The sequence below is a fragment of the Fusarium mangiferae genome, assembly GCF_900044065.1.
Source record: "Fusarium mangiferae strain MRC7560 genome assembly, contig: FMAN_scaffold013, whole genome shotgun sequence".
Taxonomy (NCBI): Eukaryota; Fungi; Ascomycota; class Sordariomycetes; order Hypocreales; family Nectriaceae; genus Fusarium; species Fusarium mangiferae.
Window position 1 is genome coordinate 630,813 of NW_024573933.1, and position 15,193 is coordinate 646,005.

At 48.7% G+C, this 15,193-nt stretch overlaps 7 protein-coding genes across 7 annotated transcripts; 4 read left to right on the top strand and 3 right to left on the bottom strand.

The window, feature by feature from the left end:
• Positions 1–495: 495 nt before the first annotated feature.
• FMAN_00224 (uncharacterized protein) lies at positions 496–1,617 on the bottom strand (the record flags this gene model as incomplete). The annotated part of the gene is made up of 6 exons (XM_041822049.1): positions 496–573; positions 628–794; positions 846–945; positions 997–1,127; positions 1,182–1,313; positions 1,371–1,617. The coding sequence occupies 6 exons, from the start codon at positions 1,615–1,617 to the stop codon at positions 496–498; spliced, it is 855 nt and encodes a 284-aa protein (XP_041687768.1).
• A 1,893-nt stretch (positions 1,618–3,510) lies between these two features.
• Positions 3,511–4,344, top strand: FMAN_00225 (uncharacterized protein; the record flags this gene model as incomplete). Its single annotated transcript, XM_041822050.1, has 4 exons — positions 3,511–3,736; positions 3,786–4,031; positions 4,081–4,218; positions 4,268–4,344. The coding sequence occupies 4 exons, from the start codon at positions 3,511–3,513 to the stop codon at positions 4,342–4,344; spliced, it is 687 nt and encodes a 228-aa protein (XP_041687769.1).
• Positions 4,345–5,492: 1,148 nt separating this feature from the next.
• Positions 5,493–6,248, top strand: FMAN_00226 (uncharacterized protein; the record flags this gene model as incomplete). Its single annotated transcript, XM_041822051.1, has 1 exon — positions 5,493–6,248. One exon carries the CDS (start codon positions 5,493–5,495, stop codon positions 6,246–6,248), a length of 756 nt encoding a protein of 251 aa, XP_041687770.1.
• Positions 6,249–6,723: 475 nt separating this feature from the next.
• On the top strand, positions 6,724–7,055 carry FMAN_00227 (uncharacterized protein; the record flags this gene model as incomplete). Its single annotated transcript, XM_041822052.1, has 2 exons — positions 6,724–6,829; positions 6,880–7,055. The coding sequence occupies 2 exons, from the start codon at positions 6,724–6,726 to the stop codon at positions 7,053–7,055; spliced, it is 282 nt and encodes a 93-aa protein (XP_041687771.1).
• An 819-nt stretch (positions 7,056–7,874) lies between these two features.
• FMAN_00228 (uncharacterized protein) lies at positions 7,875–9,838 on the bottom strand (the record flags this gene model as incomplete). The annotated part of the gene is made up of 7 exons (XM_041822053.1): positions 7,875–8,586; positions 8,639–8,824; positions 8,876–9,040; positions 9,088–9,281; positions 9,327–9,374; positions 9,431–9,523; positions 9,608–9,838. 7 exons carry the CDS (start codon positions 9,836–9,838, stop codon positions 7,875–7,877), a joined length of 1,629 nt encoding a protein of 542 aa, XP_041687772.1.
• A 1,371-nt stretch (positions 9,839–11,209) lies between these two features.
• Positions 11,210–12,450, top strand: FMAN_00229 (uncharacterized protein; the record flags this gene model as incomplete). The annotated part of the gene is made up of 3 exons (XM_041822054.1): positions 11,210–11,368; positions 11,422–12,154; positions 12,203–12,450. 3 exons carry the CDS (start codon positions 11,210–11,212, stop codon positions 12,448–12,450), a joined length of 1,140 nt encoding a protein of 379 aa, XP_041687773.1.
• A 288-nt stretch (positions 12,451–12,738) lies between these two features.
• Positions 12,739–14,926, bottom strand: FMAN_00230 (uncharacterized protein; the record flags this gene model as incomplete). Its single annotated transcript, XM_041822055.1, has 3 exons — positions 12,739–13,875; positions 13,928–14,749; positions 14,798–14,926. The coding sequence occupies 3 exons, from the start codon at positions 14,924–14,926 to the stop codon at positions 12,739–12,741; spliced, it is 2,088 nt and encodes a 695-aa protein (XP_041687774.1).
• Positions 14,927–15,193: the final 267 nt, after the last annotated feature.

Sequence of the window (15,193 nt, forward strand, 5' to 3'; positions counted from 1 at the left end):
GTATCGTGACGATGTTGACCTTGGACTGGAATGCTGACTGCCACCACCTCGATGAACCGTTTCCGGCCAAACGGCTGGGCGGCTGGATTAGCCGTTTCCTAAAATATGCATCTCTATAAGCGCATTTCTTTCGTGCGGCTGAGATTCCCCATGTTCACACTTTAATCCGAATGAAGAATGTGTTAAGTCTACAGCCCTATACGAAGTGAGACATGCTGACCGGGCAGCCAGGAAGCCACTTGATCTTGAGGCTGACATGACAAGGCTGGTATGTTCAAACGTGGAAAGCGACAGTGAGAGTTTCTTGAGAGATTTTACAGAGAGATGCCTGAGCATATGTATGAAAGGAGGGTATTATAATATTGATGGCGTTGGAGCCTGCTTGGTGTGTATGCCAGATATCTATCTACATGTAACCCAAGAAGAAACATTACTGAAATCGCATTATCGTCTTTAGAAGTCGTGAATCTTATATCATTGAGGGAATGTATGTCATTATGGTGTGAACTCAAGAACATGCTCTGGGTGTGGGTTGGCGAGGAAGTCTGGGGGCAGTGTACCAGGAGGAGGAGCCTGCATCAAGGTTCATCAGCATTCTGGTCAAGAATTAAGTCAGGAGATACTAACCTGAAGCTTCTCTGACCACTTCTTGATATCTTCGTAGTTCTTGCAAGTGTGCTTGGTGTTGAAGTCGGGGAACGCGCTGGGGTTCTTCCTGTCGTACCAGACTTGTCCAAGAACACCGGTATCAACGTTGCACATGAGAACTTGGCGAATTGTGTCAAGGCAGTGCGCTGTAGAGGTCAGTTTTGAAAGGTATTGAGGAGAGTGACAGTGTGACTTACTGACGTGTAGGCGGAAGACTTCGCCGTCGTTCTTGAAGGCATGTCCACCCAGGGCCTTATAGTGGTCGTAATTGAAGTAGAGAGACTTGCGGACAAGATTCTGTGAACAAGTTAGCCATTGTTCCCTTTACTTTTGCCATTGAATTCATACCAGACAGTGAAGGTGATGCATGCCCTCAACATTGACGATGAAACCGCCGCCATGCTCAGGACTAACTTGGACATGGGCATCAGTGAGACCGCTGGCAATGCCGTCTTCATACGAGATGACACCAGGTCGATCTTAACAGTGTTAGTCAAATACTTTGCAAGGCTGGCCAAGAGGTGAATACATACAGTCAACACCAAGTGATTCCCATGCTTCGTCGACTTTAGCAGAGCCATTCTTGCGGAAGTCATTCTCTTCCATAAAGTTTCCGTCAAATGGTTGTTCGTGGTATTTTATCGAAACGTCCTTGAGAACCGGTGCTGTAATTGAGAGGTCAATTGATGGTTCTAGGCGGCGTCATTGAGTCGAGGACTTACACCATGATGTTGTGTGTGCAGCACATGTCTGGTCAATATTGAGATATGCCATTGAGATCCAAGCACCAGTGAGTGCTGAGATAAAGATGATTGAGAGAAGAGTGAAGATCCATCCGACGCATCTGCATGCAGAGCATCGCCGTCTTCGAGGAGGGACATAATGGTAGGATTCTGAGTCTTCGTCTGTATCTTGACCATCGACGAGAGGGTTCAAGAGTGCAGATTCTTGTTCTTGCTTGGGAGCCATGTTTGCAACAATTGAGAGGTGTGAACAATAGAAGAGAGAATAATTGATGAACGAGTTGTGTTTAAAGGTGAGATGAATCTGAGTAAGACAAGAACAGAGTCAGAAATGAGAAGAAGGAAATAACCCAAAGCTCTCGAGGTTCTGATAAAATTAGAACGGGAACTCTCGAGACCCTTAACATGACGATATTGAGCGGCTGACACCCATAGTGCCAACTCAATGCACACTGCCGATTCAGCCGGCGCAGTCTAGCAAACTCTCATGCTCCAGATGAGGCAATCCGTGGTTATCACAGCCCTCACAAAAGGTTCTAGACATGGGCATCGGAAGAGAGGCTTTGGAGCTAGTCTAAGCAGTGAGATACGCAGAAGTGAGATAGCAGTACACGATAGTACCGACTTACACGAGAAACGAGGCGGGCACCAATCACCGAGACCCAGACAAGAAGCGATCATACCTACATCGACATAGCGCACCTCGTGAAGAAAGGCTGAGATGTGTTTAGGCAGGGCTGGATCCCGCCTCCGCATCCGACTTGGTATCGCGCTAATGTACCAAGACCAGAGAAGTTCGCTCTCCGTGACCAGACGGGATCAGGAAAAACTGTTGGAAGCATCTCGCCTTGGAGGGCGATTTAACTTCCCACAACCGTGAGGCTGAGGTTGAATCTGACCAACAATGCTCCCTGCAGAAAGCCACAATTGCTACTGTAATATTTTGGCTGCACTTCTTTTTTTTTTTCTTTTTAAAAAAGATGGCTTTGGTAGTTAAGGTTGTAATCGCTAGCTACTAAGACGTGATGGGAACGAGGCTTGCGGGGGGTTGGGCAGAACGTTTGTCTTGGTGGTTTGGCAATACGAAGTACATCGCTTCTAGTCCGTACTGCCGAAGTTCTTCTTTTTTTTTTTTTTAATTGACGACATCGAACCCCATGATTAGCAATTGGGACGGGTAGATCATATCGTATAGCAAGGGTTTAGATCAATCCAAGACATTTCCGTCCATCAACTACATCATCAATCCCAAAAGGGCCACCCGAAGAGGGATCTTATGCACGTCTGACACGACATATAAACTTTCTTGTGCTATTTACAGTGCAGAATGTCTTGGAGACTTACAATGCCCGTCTCTAGACTCTTATCCAACGTGCATTAGCTCCGCTCACTAACACACCTTGATCATCGTGCTAGTTGCCCAGATCGTGGCTGCTTTCGCCCAGATAGGGAAATTCTGCTGGCTGCAAGCTTCGTTCTAGAGCTCCACGAGGCTTACACGAGAGTAGCTTTCCCGGGTATCTCTGCAGCCAGCCACGCTGAATATCGGTCAAGCTAACGAGGCATCACGATTGCTAAGCTAAGGTAGGACTTCAATGATGCAAAGCTTCTCGGAAACTGCGCGATCGTTACCGTGAGAGGGAAGTCATGAGTGCTCAGCCTTGGCGTGGTCCAATGGAGAGCCTCGTCCGGATGGTGATCCCCTCCACTTGTAAGCTTGAGTTAGCTGTGAGACTGATACGAGGTCTTGCCTCTCTAGCTTAGACTTCGCATGTGTTAGTCTCAGCAGGCGGATGAGTTGTCTGATGCCGTAGGATCCGACGCCATCGTCGACTTTCGCTTGGCATACCGAGTCTGGATCTGGGAAGTAGACTTTCGGAGTTGAGAGCCTCCAGTGTGCTTCTGCAAGCTAAGGTTTCTTGATCAAGATGATCATGGGATACTTTTCTGTACATCCAAGAGGCGTCCATCCTTGTCCATAAAGTAGGAGCTCCCATCCTGAGCTGCAGTGTTTCCTCACCACCCTTCTCACCCTTCTCTTCAGCCTTAACTACCCAGCACCCACCCTCTTCTCTGCTCCTTCACTCTACCATCTTTCTGTCCTTCTTCAGACATCAAAATGAAGTTCACCGCTGTTACACTTCTCACTCTCGCTGCGGGTGCCTTGGCAGCCCCGGTTGCTGAAGCTGCCCCCGAAGCTGAAGCTGCACCAGGATATACCACCTATGGAGATTACAAGGGAGCAGGTGAAAACCTTCCCTCTTATCCTAGCTACGGAAGCTATGGTGCAAAGCCCAAGCCCAAGCCTAAACCTGCTCCCGCTCCTAAGAAATATACCAACTATGGTGAGTAGTCCTCAAGCAAGCTTCAGTTTACACACTGACACTCTTCCAGGAAGCTACAACTATAAGAAATACGGCTCCTACGGCTCTTACAAGCGTGAGGCTGAGCCTGAGGCTGCTCCTGAAGCTGCCCCCGAAGCTGCCCCTGAAGCTGAAGCCGCTCCTGGATATACTACCTATGGAGATTACAAGGGCGCCGGTGAAAACCTCCCATCTTACCCAAGCTATGGAAGCTACGGCGCAAAGCCTAAGCCTAAGCCCAAGCCCAAGCCTGCTCCTAAGAAGTACACAAATTACGGTGAGCTATGTCCTTTACCCCGAAGATGCTCATACTGACTAGACCCCAGGAAGCTACAACTACAAGAAGTACTCATCTTACGGATCTTACAAGCGCGAAGCCGAGCCTGAGGCTGCTCCTGAGGCTGAAGCTGAGCCCGAGACTTACTCCAAGTACGGCTCATACCCCAAGAAGTATACCAACTATGGTGAGTCAACTCCCTTTACCTTGCAACAACACTCAACTGACACTCGCAGGATCTTACAACTACAAGAAGTACGGCTCCTATGGCGCTTACAAGCGTGCCAAGGAGTTCATCGGCTCTCTCTTCTAAGCTCAAAACTCAGATTGACAAGGTGATGAAAGGGGTGTTGGAACTGGGACAGTACACGATGGCACGACGCACATAACTGTTCTTATGAACGACTTACGATTCTCAACGAGAGAAATGTTTAATGTTTTATGTTTGGAATGAGTTTGGACTTGATGTAATGGAGTGTTTTGGTATCCAAGGTGGTGCGGGTCTACTGTTAGATATATTCTTAGACTCTCTTTAATACTATTAGATCTTTACTCCAGCATAAAGCCTCCGCACAGACAAACCTCTGATATCTAATTAAAGAGATCTGGTGAGGTTTGTCACCCGATTTCGGTCTGGTTGGCTATTTGAGCTTGGCACTGTCGTGCAGTGGCAGCTCATCTGTCACTGACACGCAACTAACCCTACCATAACCAAACAACTCGAGACTTCAATCACAGCGGGTTTGTCTCGTTGTTTCCACAACGACCGAGCAACTCACATTGACTTGACCCATTTATTTCCTGCATGGTGCAGGAAGTGCTTCATCAACTGCAGGAATATCTCCTCGCCCTCTTCGAACCTCACTCCTCTCTTCAACCTCAAAACCATCCCGTCAAAAGTCTCACTACGCTCCTTCAAGAGCATCTTTTACATTAAGGCTGCATTCAATCGTCACCTCCCTCTCACAAATAAATATTCTCGCACTTATACGCGAGCTCGTTCTCGTGTCCTTCCTTGTGCCGTGTCATTCTCCGATGTTAGTACTCGTCATTCATATTTCTGCAACAAGCGTTGCATCATCACTCCTCTTCATCAATGTCAAGCATAAGATTCATCCCGTGCTCGAATAGCCACCAAAGTAAAGATATCGAATACCGCCGTCTATTCTCAGAGCCACTATCAAAGCCGGGCGGAACTATATCATATGAGGGCTATCTCCGCGCCTTACAACTATATGGCCGGGAGGATCAACTGATAAATAGCCATAAGGTTCACAGATACTATAGGTGGCTAGCACGGTACCCCGAACTTCATCAATCATACAGGGAACAAGCTATTCGAGACGGCTGTAATCCATGCGGTGGCACGTCGAACGCCTTCGCCGGGCATATACTATTCAACCCCACCGCCAGGCGGTTCGTCGCGACAATCTCAAGCTGATTCAGGCCTCATTTACCTCCATGCCCCCTAGCATTTCCGTCAAGCGACGTCCAATACATCTGAGCCACCATCCCCAAGGTCTGAAGCTAGCCCAGAAACCATGGTGCTCCCAAGACGCACCCCACGGAACTCAAGTGGTCAGTTTGCTCCCGCCGAGGACGCAATTGCGGACTATAAAGGAAATGTACAGGCAAGGTGCCCTGGATGCGATTGGCGCTGCAGAGAATGCCCTCTCACATCCATATGATATATTCAACCTCAACATACTCGTAGCTGAGGAAGATCTAGACTCGGCAGCCAACTTGATCGATTCTGTTATTCGGGCTGCAAACTCTGGTGGCAGCGGAAGTGTCAGAGGCACACCCAGATTTGACGACACCCCGATTCCAATCGACCTGACCGTGTTTCTGACTGCCCGCAAGCGAAGGGCTACTCAGTTAGTCGATCTGGAATCAGATGAAGATCTGGCACAATTCGAAGAACCCGCCGATCGAACCCGAGACGGCATTCCGACCACCCCACGACCTTTGCCTGCGATGGGTGGGACTAAAGGACTGACTACAGGTCTAGACATGATCATAGGCGAGCAATCCCCGGAACTGGCGCCTAGCTCAATCGACTCCGTTCTTCGAGCTGCACACGCTGGCCGCAGCGGAAGCGCCTCTAGCACTTCCAAGAAGTTCAACGATAAACCTATTCCGATCGACCTCGATTCTTCGAAACAGAGTGTCGGAGTCTCTGCCCGTTTCGGAAGCTGCCCGCATGGCAGGCATTAGCAAATCTCTTATTAGATCCATCGACCTGCCGCTTTTCATCCCTTATCCTAACTCAACTGCTATGGCGTTCTACTTGACCTCCATCAGCAATATGTCCATCTTCAATAACATGGATGACGCCCGTATACTTGCACAAGACACGGCAAAGTTTATGATACCACAGGGTTGGAGAACATTCGCTAGACTCACCTCTGTATAAGCGAGCCCTGACACTCCCAGAGGGCTTCCTCTCAGTTCATGCCATCGAAGACAAGCTGATCCATTTGGGTCAGTCATGGAAGCGGCTTACTACGACCAATAGGCATAAATGGGCGCAGATTATTTCTGCAGAGGAGGCTCGCACTCTCAGATGGGAGGATTATGATGCAATTGATCAGGCCCCTCAGGTTTCCGAAGGATGAGTAGAAGGAGACTTGACTACAGGCTTAGTACTAAGGTAGATCCCCAAAGAACAGACTTTCCCAGTCATATTATAATGTTTTCTTTCTTTTCCCCTCCATCATCATCCATCATCGAGATGGCAGACAAGATGACGAGGGGCATGTGGTTCAATCCCATTATCATCGACGACGATGAGCAAGGTATGACCATTGATATCAGCAACCTCAAGCCCATTTCACTGACGGTTTAGATCCAGTTGAACTCGAAGGTGATCCTCTGCCCAGCACACTTCCTCTTTCCAACACGCTTCCTCTTCCCAATGGCCCTCCCGCTATTCCCCTACCGAACACGACCTATTCCTGCCGTCCAGTTTGGAACAATGCGCACAAGAAACCAGCTTTGCCGGTTGCTTCAGGAATTCTATAATAATTCACCTGCAGAATTCCACCGAAAGGTGGACCGAGCATATGCTCAGTTCCTTCATAAATTCAGTACAACTCAACAGTCATACCTAAGACGAATCCAACCAGTTTTTGAAAATGGGAATTGCTTCTCTAGGTTATCCCAGGTATTTCCATCGGCTAACCTGACCCAACTTATGCAGATAATGTTACATGCCGACAAAAGACAGACCTGGGCTTTGTTTTCCATGTACGAAATCAACTTCTCAATTTTTCGGGATACTGCGCCTCGTGCGCAGCGTAAAGCGTTCTACATCCTGGTCCACCATACCAGAAACGACCTGCAACGCCTCCTTACATGCGAGACTGAGGTCTCACACCTGTGCAATTGGAGACGATGCATCAACCCACAACATATCACACTCGAGTCGCACTCTACAAATATATCACGGAAAGCGTGCTTTACCCAGGCGCAAGGGCACTTTAGTGCTGGCATTTCAGTAAAGGAAGCATGCGATATTCATAACCCGCCATGCCTGCTACAGCAGGCAACGTTACCGACCACGGCAAAAAGTAATCAATGAGTGGGCTATGGCTCGAGATCTAAGCTAGCCTAAGTTTAGGCATACCTTATGATCATAGTGTCCTAAGATTTATCCATGTTTTCTAAGCTTAGGCATAATTTACCCTAAGCTTAGGATCAGACAGGCTAAGATTTAGAAGAGAAGAGAACAGAACGTGAGGATTGGATGTACTCCAGTAGTTGTGATCAATCTATTGAGCTTCAATCAGAGATACCTCTTCTTGGAATCTACTCCAAGACACCACAAAAACAATGCATTGTCTAGTGAGCAAATCTAAAGTCCAAACGCTGCTGGCCCTCATCCGTTGTGTTCAGAATGTAGTCCTGCTGCTGCTCCTTTGTCAAAGCATTCCATCTCGCATCGCGGACTTTGTTCCTCCAGATATAGAACGCCTTGACGATATAAAACAAGACAATGTTGGCAGACGTGATGCCAAGGATGACCCTGTTGCCTCGCCTGTACAGAGGCTGGTCGTCTTCACGGAAGATGTTGGATGCAGCAATGTTACCAGTCTGCACGAACATATTGTACAAAGCAGCACTAATAGCTCTCGTACGTACACTATTACTGTTCTTGGCGTTCCAACCGACGAGAATAGCATGGCAGTAGGGGTAACTCAAAAGACCTGTGATGAGAGCGTATCGAACCCAGGGGGATATGTCGCCAGGAAGAACGACGAGGGCGAGAACCCATGGGAAGATCCAAATGTTTGAGAGGGATGACAGCATGCCTCGCTCCTGCACGCGCTCGGAGAGCCAGGTGATGATAAGTAGGTTGACAGCATAGAGGAACTGAGATGGAATAGCGAGGAGGTTGGCTTCAAAGACGGAGAAGCCGATTTGGCGCAGAATGAAAGAGAGATAGGTGTTGAAGGGAGCGGGAGGGATATACACCATGAGACCGATGATGTAGAGCGGCCACTGCTCCCAGTCCTTGACGGCTTTCCAGAGCTTCGGGAGATTCACAGCCTCTCTATTGATTTTGTTAGTTCATGAGCATAGTCGATACCTCGGAGGTAGCGTACCTGTTGTTCATATCACCCTTGCTAGGGTCATCGCGAAGAAGTCGGTTCACCATGATGTACTCTTCACGTTCATTGAACCAACCATTCTTGCCACGGAACCAACTCTTTGTCTGGCAGGGACCAGGAGGCATGAGAACCCAAGAGAAGAGACCGATGATAAAAGTGCCAATAGCTTCAAGGAGGAATCTAGAGCTATGTAAGCTTGAGATTCTAAAGTTGACAAGTCTTAGTACTTACAGCCATCGCCAACCTCCCCAGCCCAAAACACCACGCATCTGAAGGATACCAGCTGCGAGAAGAGATCCCAGAATGTTACTGGTGCTCAGGGCAGTCCAGAAGAAAGCCAGTCTGATTGGCAGCTCATTGGACTTGTAGAAGTAAGTGAGCCAAAGGACAATATCACTGTTTCTGTCAGTCTTTATTCTCATTTCAGGATGTGAATGACTTACGGAATGAATCCACCCATCAAAAGACCCAAGAGTGCCTTGATAGCAAAGTAGGCACCCCTACTGTGCAGCGCAGCTTGAGATCCCGCAACAAGTGACCAACTGCAGATGAGGAACGGGATCCATCTATCAGCACCGAGTTTCTTGCTAATCAAGCCACTGGGAAGCTCAGCTGAGAGGAAGGATACGAGAAAGATCTAAATGGTCAGTTGAAGTACCGAGCTGAGCAGGGGTGGACCTACAGTTTGGCCATAGTTGAAATCGTTAGTGTTCATGCCTACTTCGGGCAACTAAAAGAAGCTATTAGTCAAGTTTTCACCCCAGATGCATCGGAGAATTAACTTACCATGTTGTCGGAAATAGCACGGTTGATGTTTCGTCGGTGAAAGTCTAGGGACAGGAACATGACCCATGCCCAGAGACAGATGCGGAAGTCGATCTAGAGACAAGTGCATGTTAGTCAAATGACTTCCAGAAGGCCATATAGTGGCTTCAGTATAAGTCCTCTTGCAGAGCAAAGTACCTTTCTAACCAGCTTCTTCTCCTCCTGAGCAGTCCAAGTGAAACTCGGATCAAACCGATGTCGATTCTCGTATTGAGCGTTCTCGTACACCTTCCTCCAACGATCCGCAACCTCTGGATCCGAGAAGGGATGCTCAAGTGACGAATTGGCAGTCTCATCGCCGCTGTCAAAGCGACGGTCCTCAGAGTCAGTCTTACCGATGACCCCTTTGGAGTCTCCAACGGCAGCCATTTTGGATCTTAGCGAGGAACACTAGTAACAGCTGAAGGAACTAGTAGCAACTGAGAGCAAGTAAGTCCTCGGAGAAAGAGAATAAGAGTGAAGGCCGCGGAGATGTCGAACATGATATGATGTGTGGTGCAGGGCTGGACTTATAAAGGCTGGCAGTTTCCCTACCGAGACTAAATTTTTAAGGTATTGATCTAAAAATTTACAGTATTCGCCCCCATGCTGCTTGGGATGCCTCTACGAGAAGACACGGGGGTTATCAATGTCGCGATGGACTACGCAAATCACCTCAGGGCTCGGCGAACGAGTGTTTTCTGGGCATGACCAGCCGATTCAGGGTTAACCGACGCCTCCAGGTCAACTACGACGCTGGGATGCTGAACCAACATGGACAAGCGATCAAGCTACAACAGCTTCTCTTAAACCTGGGGGTTCGATCTAGACCATTAGCCACGGTCAAAGAGCCAATAAAAACCTCTCGATAAGTCAAGAGATTTAAGCTTACAATTGGTACGAGAGATGGGGTGCTCTGGAACTAGCCATGGTCGAGTTCGGAGGTTTGTCCTATCTCATGAGAATAGAGGCATGACGTGCTCGCGATAAGGACCAATCGCTGAGAGGTCCGACCGAGACGCCGTGAAATGGGAATATTTACGCTTCTTATGGAGAAATCTTCGGACTTGGCGTTGTTCGGCAGTTGGAAGTGTTACGGGGCATTTGGACGATGGCTGAAGTCGAGTTGCTGGGGTCAACTATTATATAGCCATTTCCCGACGATAGAGATATTTGAGACAATTGCAACTCTCAAATTTTGAGCCACAAAGACTTACAATACCAACAAAACTCATTCTATAGATGTCTCGTAATTCTAAAGAGTTATTGCCGATATCCGAGACGTCGACTCTCCCTCTCGATAACCCCGATTGATAGGCATATTGCGTGACCCATCCCCAGGAATTGCGCCAACTCACCACCACCCTCGAGGCCTCAACCACGAGATCCGACATTGCGCAATACCATGCTATAACGCCGTGATAAATACTCACGGATCGCCAAGTTACTCTACATTGCAATGTTACACTCTTCGTCCCTCTCGGCCTTTGCGTGATTTGATTCGTGTCTCGTTGATCAACGCAATAGATGCGATGCTTGCGCGATGTCTTTGGATGATGACAATGGTTGACACTTACTGCTCGTCATTGCGAGTTCTGTATTGCGGATGCATACTTCCCCTCATTGAGAGTGTGATGGGAATGGGATTTGTCAGATGAGGAGGGAGTGGTATATAAAGGTCGTAGAGTTCCAGGTGAACTGCACATTTGACGTTAATCCCGTATCAAAGACTTATACAATATTTGATAGTAACTCTTCAAGATGGCTCCCTCAGCTGTTGAGACTCAGGCTCCTACAGTCGATGCTCAGAAAGTAAAGCTCTACCCCGGCCACGTCGAGGGCGTTTACAAAGAGTTATCCCCCGTCGCCTACCGTCGCGAAGCCGAAGAGAAGGGCATCGACGGCCACGCTGCCGCAAAGGTATATCGCTTCGTCACTCACATATCAACCATACACTAACACGAACATCTCAGTACCCAAACTATCTCCCAACATGGAACAAAGACCAAGTCTACCCTCCCCTCGAGCCCTTCGAGCACTACGAACACGGCAAAGACGCAGACCCAACATTCCCCAACCTTCTCAAGCCCACCACAAAGATCTCCCATCTCACCCCCACAATCGGCACTGAGATCGAGGGTGCCCAACTGAGCAGTCTCTCCGACGCCGGCAAAGACGAACTAGCCCGCTACGTCGCAGAGCGCAAAGTCGTCGCCTTCCGCAACCAAGACTTCGCCGACCTCCCCATTTCTGAAGCCCTCAAGTTCGGCGGTTACTTCGGCCGTCATCACATCCACCCTACTTCAGGCTCGCCAGAAGGCCATCCCGAGATCCATCTCGTGCATAGAAGTGCGGGTGATAAGTCGTACGAGGAGTTCTTCAAGACGCGTGTGAGCTCTGTGGCGTGGCATTCGGATATTACGTATGAGCAGCAGCCGCCCGGGACGACGTTTCTTTATGTCCTTGATAACCCTGATACTGGCGGTGATACACTCTTTGCGAATACTGTTGAGGCGTATAATAGATTGTCGCCGACGTTTCAGAAGTTGTTGCATGGACTTAAGGCGACGCATTCTGGGATTGAGCAGGTCAATGCTAGTGTGAAGAAGGGAAGTATCAAGAGACGTGAACCCGTTGTCAATGAGCATCCTATTGTGCGAACACACCCTGTTACCGGGGAGAAGTCGCTCTTTGTCAACCCTCAGTGTAAGTTACCTTGTGCACGACTTGGAGAAACAAACTAATGGTTACAAGTCACACGAAGCATTGTCGGTCTCAAGAAGGAAGAGTCTGATGCCATTCTCAACTTCCTGTATGAGCACATCGCGTGGGGCGCTGATTTCCACGCTCGTGTGAGATGGCAGGAAAAGACTGTTGTTGTCTGGGATAACAGATCGGTTCAGCATACTGCTATTCTTGACTGGCACTCTGGCCAGCGACGACATCTTGCTCGCATCACACCACAGGCGGAGAGGCCGTATGAGACCCCTTTTGAGGGTTAGACCTAAGATCAGATAACAGAGAAATAGTATATAGGACAGTGTTGAGGATTCACACATCCCTGAAGCGGAACCAAGAATACAAGTCATACTGCATATCGAATCATGCTCATTATGATGTGTCACACAAGCAGCTTTGCGTGTCAATAGTTTCATTGATATCTCGACATGCCTCATCTGGTACCTTATTCCAACCAGTCACCATATTCATAAAATACTTCGTTTCTCATCCAACGCCGCACATGATATTCCCAAGCAACGTAAGACGCCCTCTCTATCTATGCATAAAACTCAATTCATAGTACTCCAAACCTGATGCCCAAGCATTGTCGTCAATAGCCCAATTCCGTACTTTCCAGCGCCTTCGTTCTCCTGAAAAACCTCCAGTGCAAGCCAGCAAACCGCTGCCAGCTCGACTACATTCAGCGCAGAACTGATGTATGTCGCTGTCGTAGGGAGCCTTGTTTGCCGGCTTGTTTCGCCTGTCTCTCGCAATGCAATGATGCCTACCGCAGATAATAATGCAAGCTGGACTTCGCGTCCAAAAGGCATAGAAACTGCTACTGTGAGACCCCAGAAAACGAGCATCACAGCCAGAGCAGTGAATTCAACACCAAGGTTGGCGAACTGAGGTGTACCAGGAGACACCAGAGTGTCTGAACCCCTTCTGTGTGTGGAGCCTCCTGAATGTTCATCTGGATAACTTTGTTCCTTTCCCAAAGTAAAGCTCTGACTCAAGAGGTCAGCCAACCCATTAGCCTCGTCATTACTGCGTTCAGGCGCAAAGAAACTGGGCGGCTTGAAAGAGACTTCACGTTCATCATCTTCATTCTCATCCCTCTTCTTAGCCGCGCCTCGGAAGAAAATACTCTCTTGCTGTGCCGGCTTGGTTCTGATAATCGGCGCGTTAGGAGGGTTTCGTATACGCTGGGATGGGTTCGTCGGCGCAGGAGGGACCTTGTACCAGAAAGGGCTTGTCTCAGCGCTCACAGGTGCCTCTCCAAAGGATTTCCGGGGTCCATTGGAGGAGGGCGTATTTTGGAAAGCTCGGTATGGCGACTGAGATTGAGTCTGAGATTCGGTTGGTGTCCAATCCATCTCGTCCGAATATCCAACGTCTTGTGTCTTTCGAGGCGTGATGTTTAGAGCGTTGAATTGGGTACGAGTGCTTCCTGGGGCCTTATAGGAATTGCCCGGGGGGAGTGGCTGTGGTGAAAATGTCCTGATAGGTGACGGATTGAACCGATCTGGCTGAGGTGTTCCTGTAGGAGAGTCTAAGGCTTCATTCAACAGTTCCGAGAAGGTTTTTGGTTCCTCTCTCTTCTCTCGAGTAATCCTAGGTTGCTTCAGTGGCGAAAACGTTGTGTTGGAGGTGCCAAAAAGGGGCGTGGTATCTACTTTGATAGACCTTTTTGCGGCAGAATATATCTGAACAGATTAGCACAGCTTCTTAGAGGCGCGGTTTCTCCGCCAAACTTACCATGACCATAACAACTGACATAACCAAGTGCGCGCTAAGTTTGGTGTTCCGCGATTGAGCCTGTCCTCCATCCATCTCCAACACGCGGCGGAATAGGATGCGGAAGAAGACAATCAACCCCTGAAAAGCATACCATTGTGTAAAGCCCAGGAGGTGTCTTGTGAATCCTCTGCTAACCTGCACAAATTGAGGATTCCACCATGCCGATAGTATGCTCGCAACAACCGCGCTGTTGATGAGAGTATCCGCTGGAGGAAGAAGTGCCACAGCCAAGCCCAGACCCTTCACAGCCAGCGTCGACCAGCTCCTGTCGTCCGGGTCGTACATTCCCACATCTTGGTGTTCCAAAGCAAGAGTGATTGCTCTCAGATGCCACAGCATCTGCATCACCAATCCTCCCCACCATAGCCCCTTGCCTAGGCTATCAACCCAATCCAGAGCGCCCTTCTTTTCAGGTGAAATCTTTCTCCCTCTGCTCTTTTCCATCATCCGTCGAAGATGATCCGTCTTGGCCGTATATCCCGCCCGTCGAATCTGGCCATCAACTCTCTCGGCGCATTCGTCACAAACTTGGGGATATCGTTCCTCCAACCCCTTTCGGAATCTGTAGTAATTTCGCTCGAGCTCGGGGTAATCGGGATGGTTCGTATCGTCAGGTAGATACTGCGCCAGAGATGACGTAAATAGTCGCTGATTCTTCAGACATGTTGCGCAAAAGATACTATCTTTTGGGGAGGATGGAGGCGAATGTCGAGGAACAGCGTATTGGGTTGCGGGGGCTTCACGCTCGGTGGCTACTGGAGGATCCGTAATCTCTCCATTCTAGTCTTCGTTATTAACTGCGACACAATATCGAAAGGGCGTTCATACTTCATCGAGGTAGTTTGTCGCATCGCATGATAGGCATAGAAACTGGCGTGTGATGCCGTCATATTTTGTATTAGACCTCTTCCCGCAATAAAAGCAGGTCAAATATCTGGTCCCTCGCAGGCGTGGCATAATGTCAAAACCATTGCCGTATCAAAGAGACAAAGATATGAAAAATTACGGTGATGTAAAAAAGGGTTCCAACGAGCGTGTTGTTGATCGTCGTAAAAAACAAATCAAGGATGATGACGGTTGTTTGGGATGGTTTCTGCCGGGCGGTCAGGGGACTTTTTAGAGGCTCAGGAACCCTTGTAGCGGGGCCGCAGTTACTTACCCCTGTCCTGAGGTGTAACAAGAGCTGCTGGCTTAGTACTCTGCAAGACCCAATACCTAGGTTCT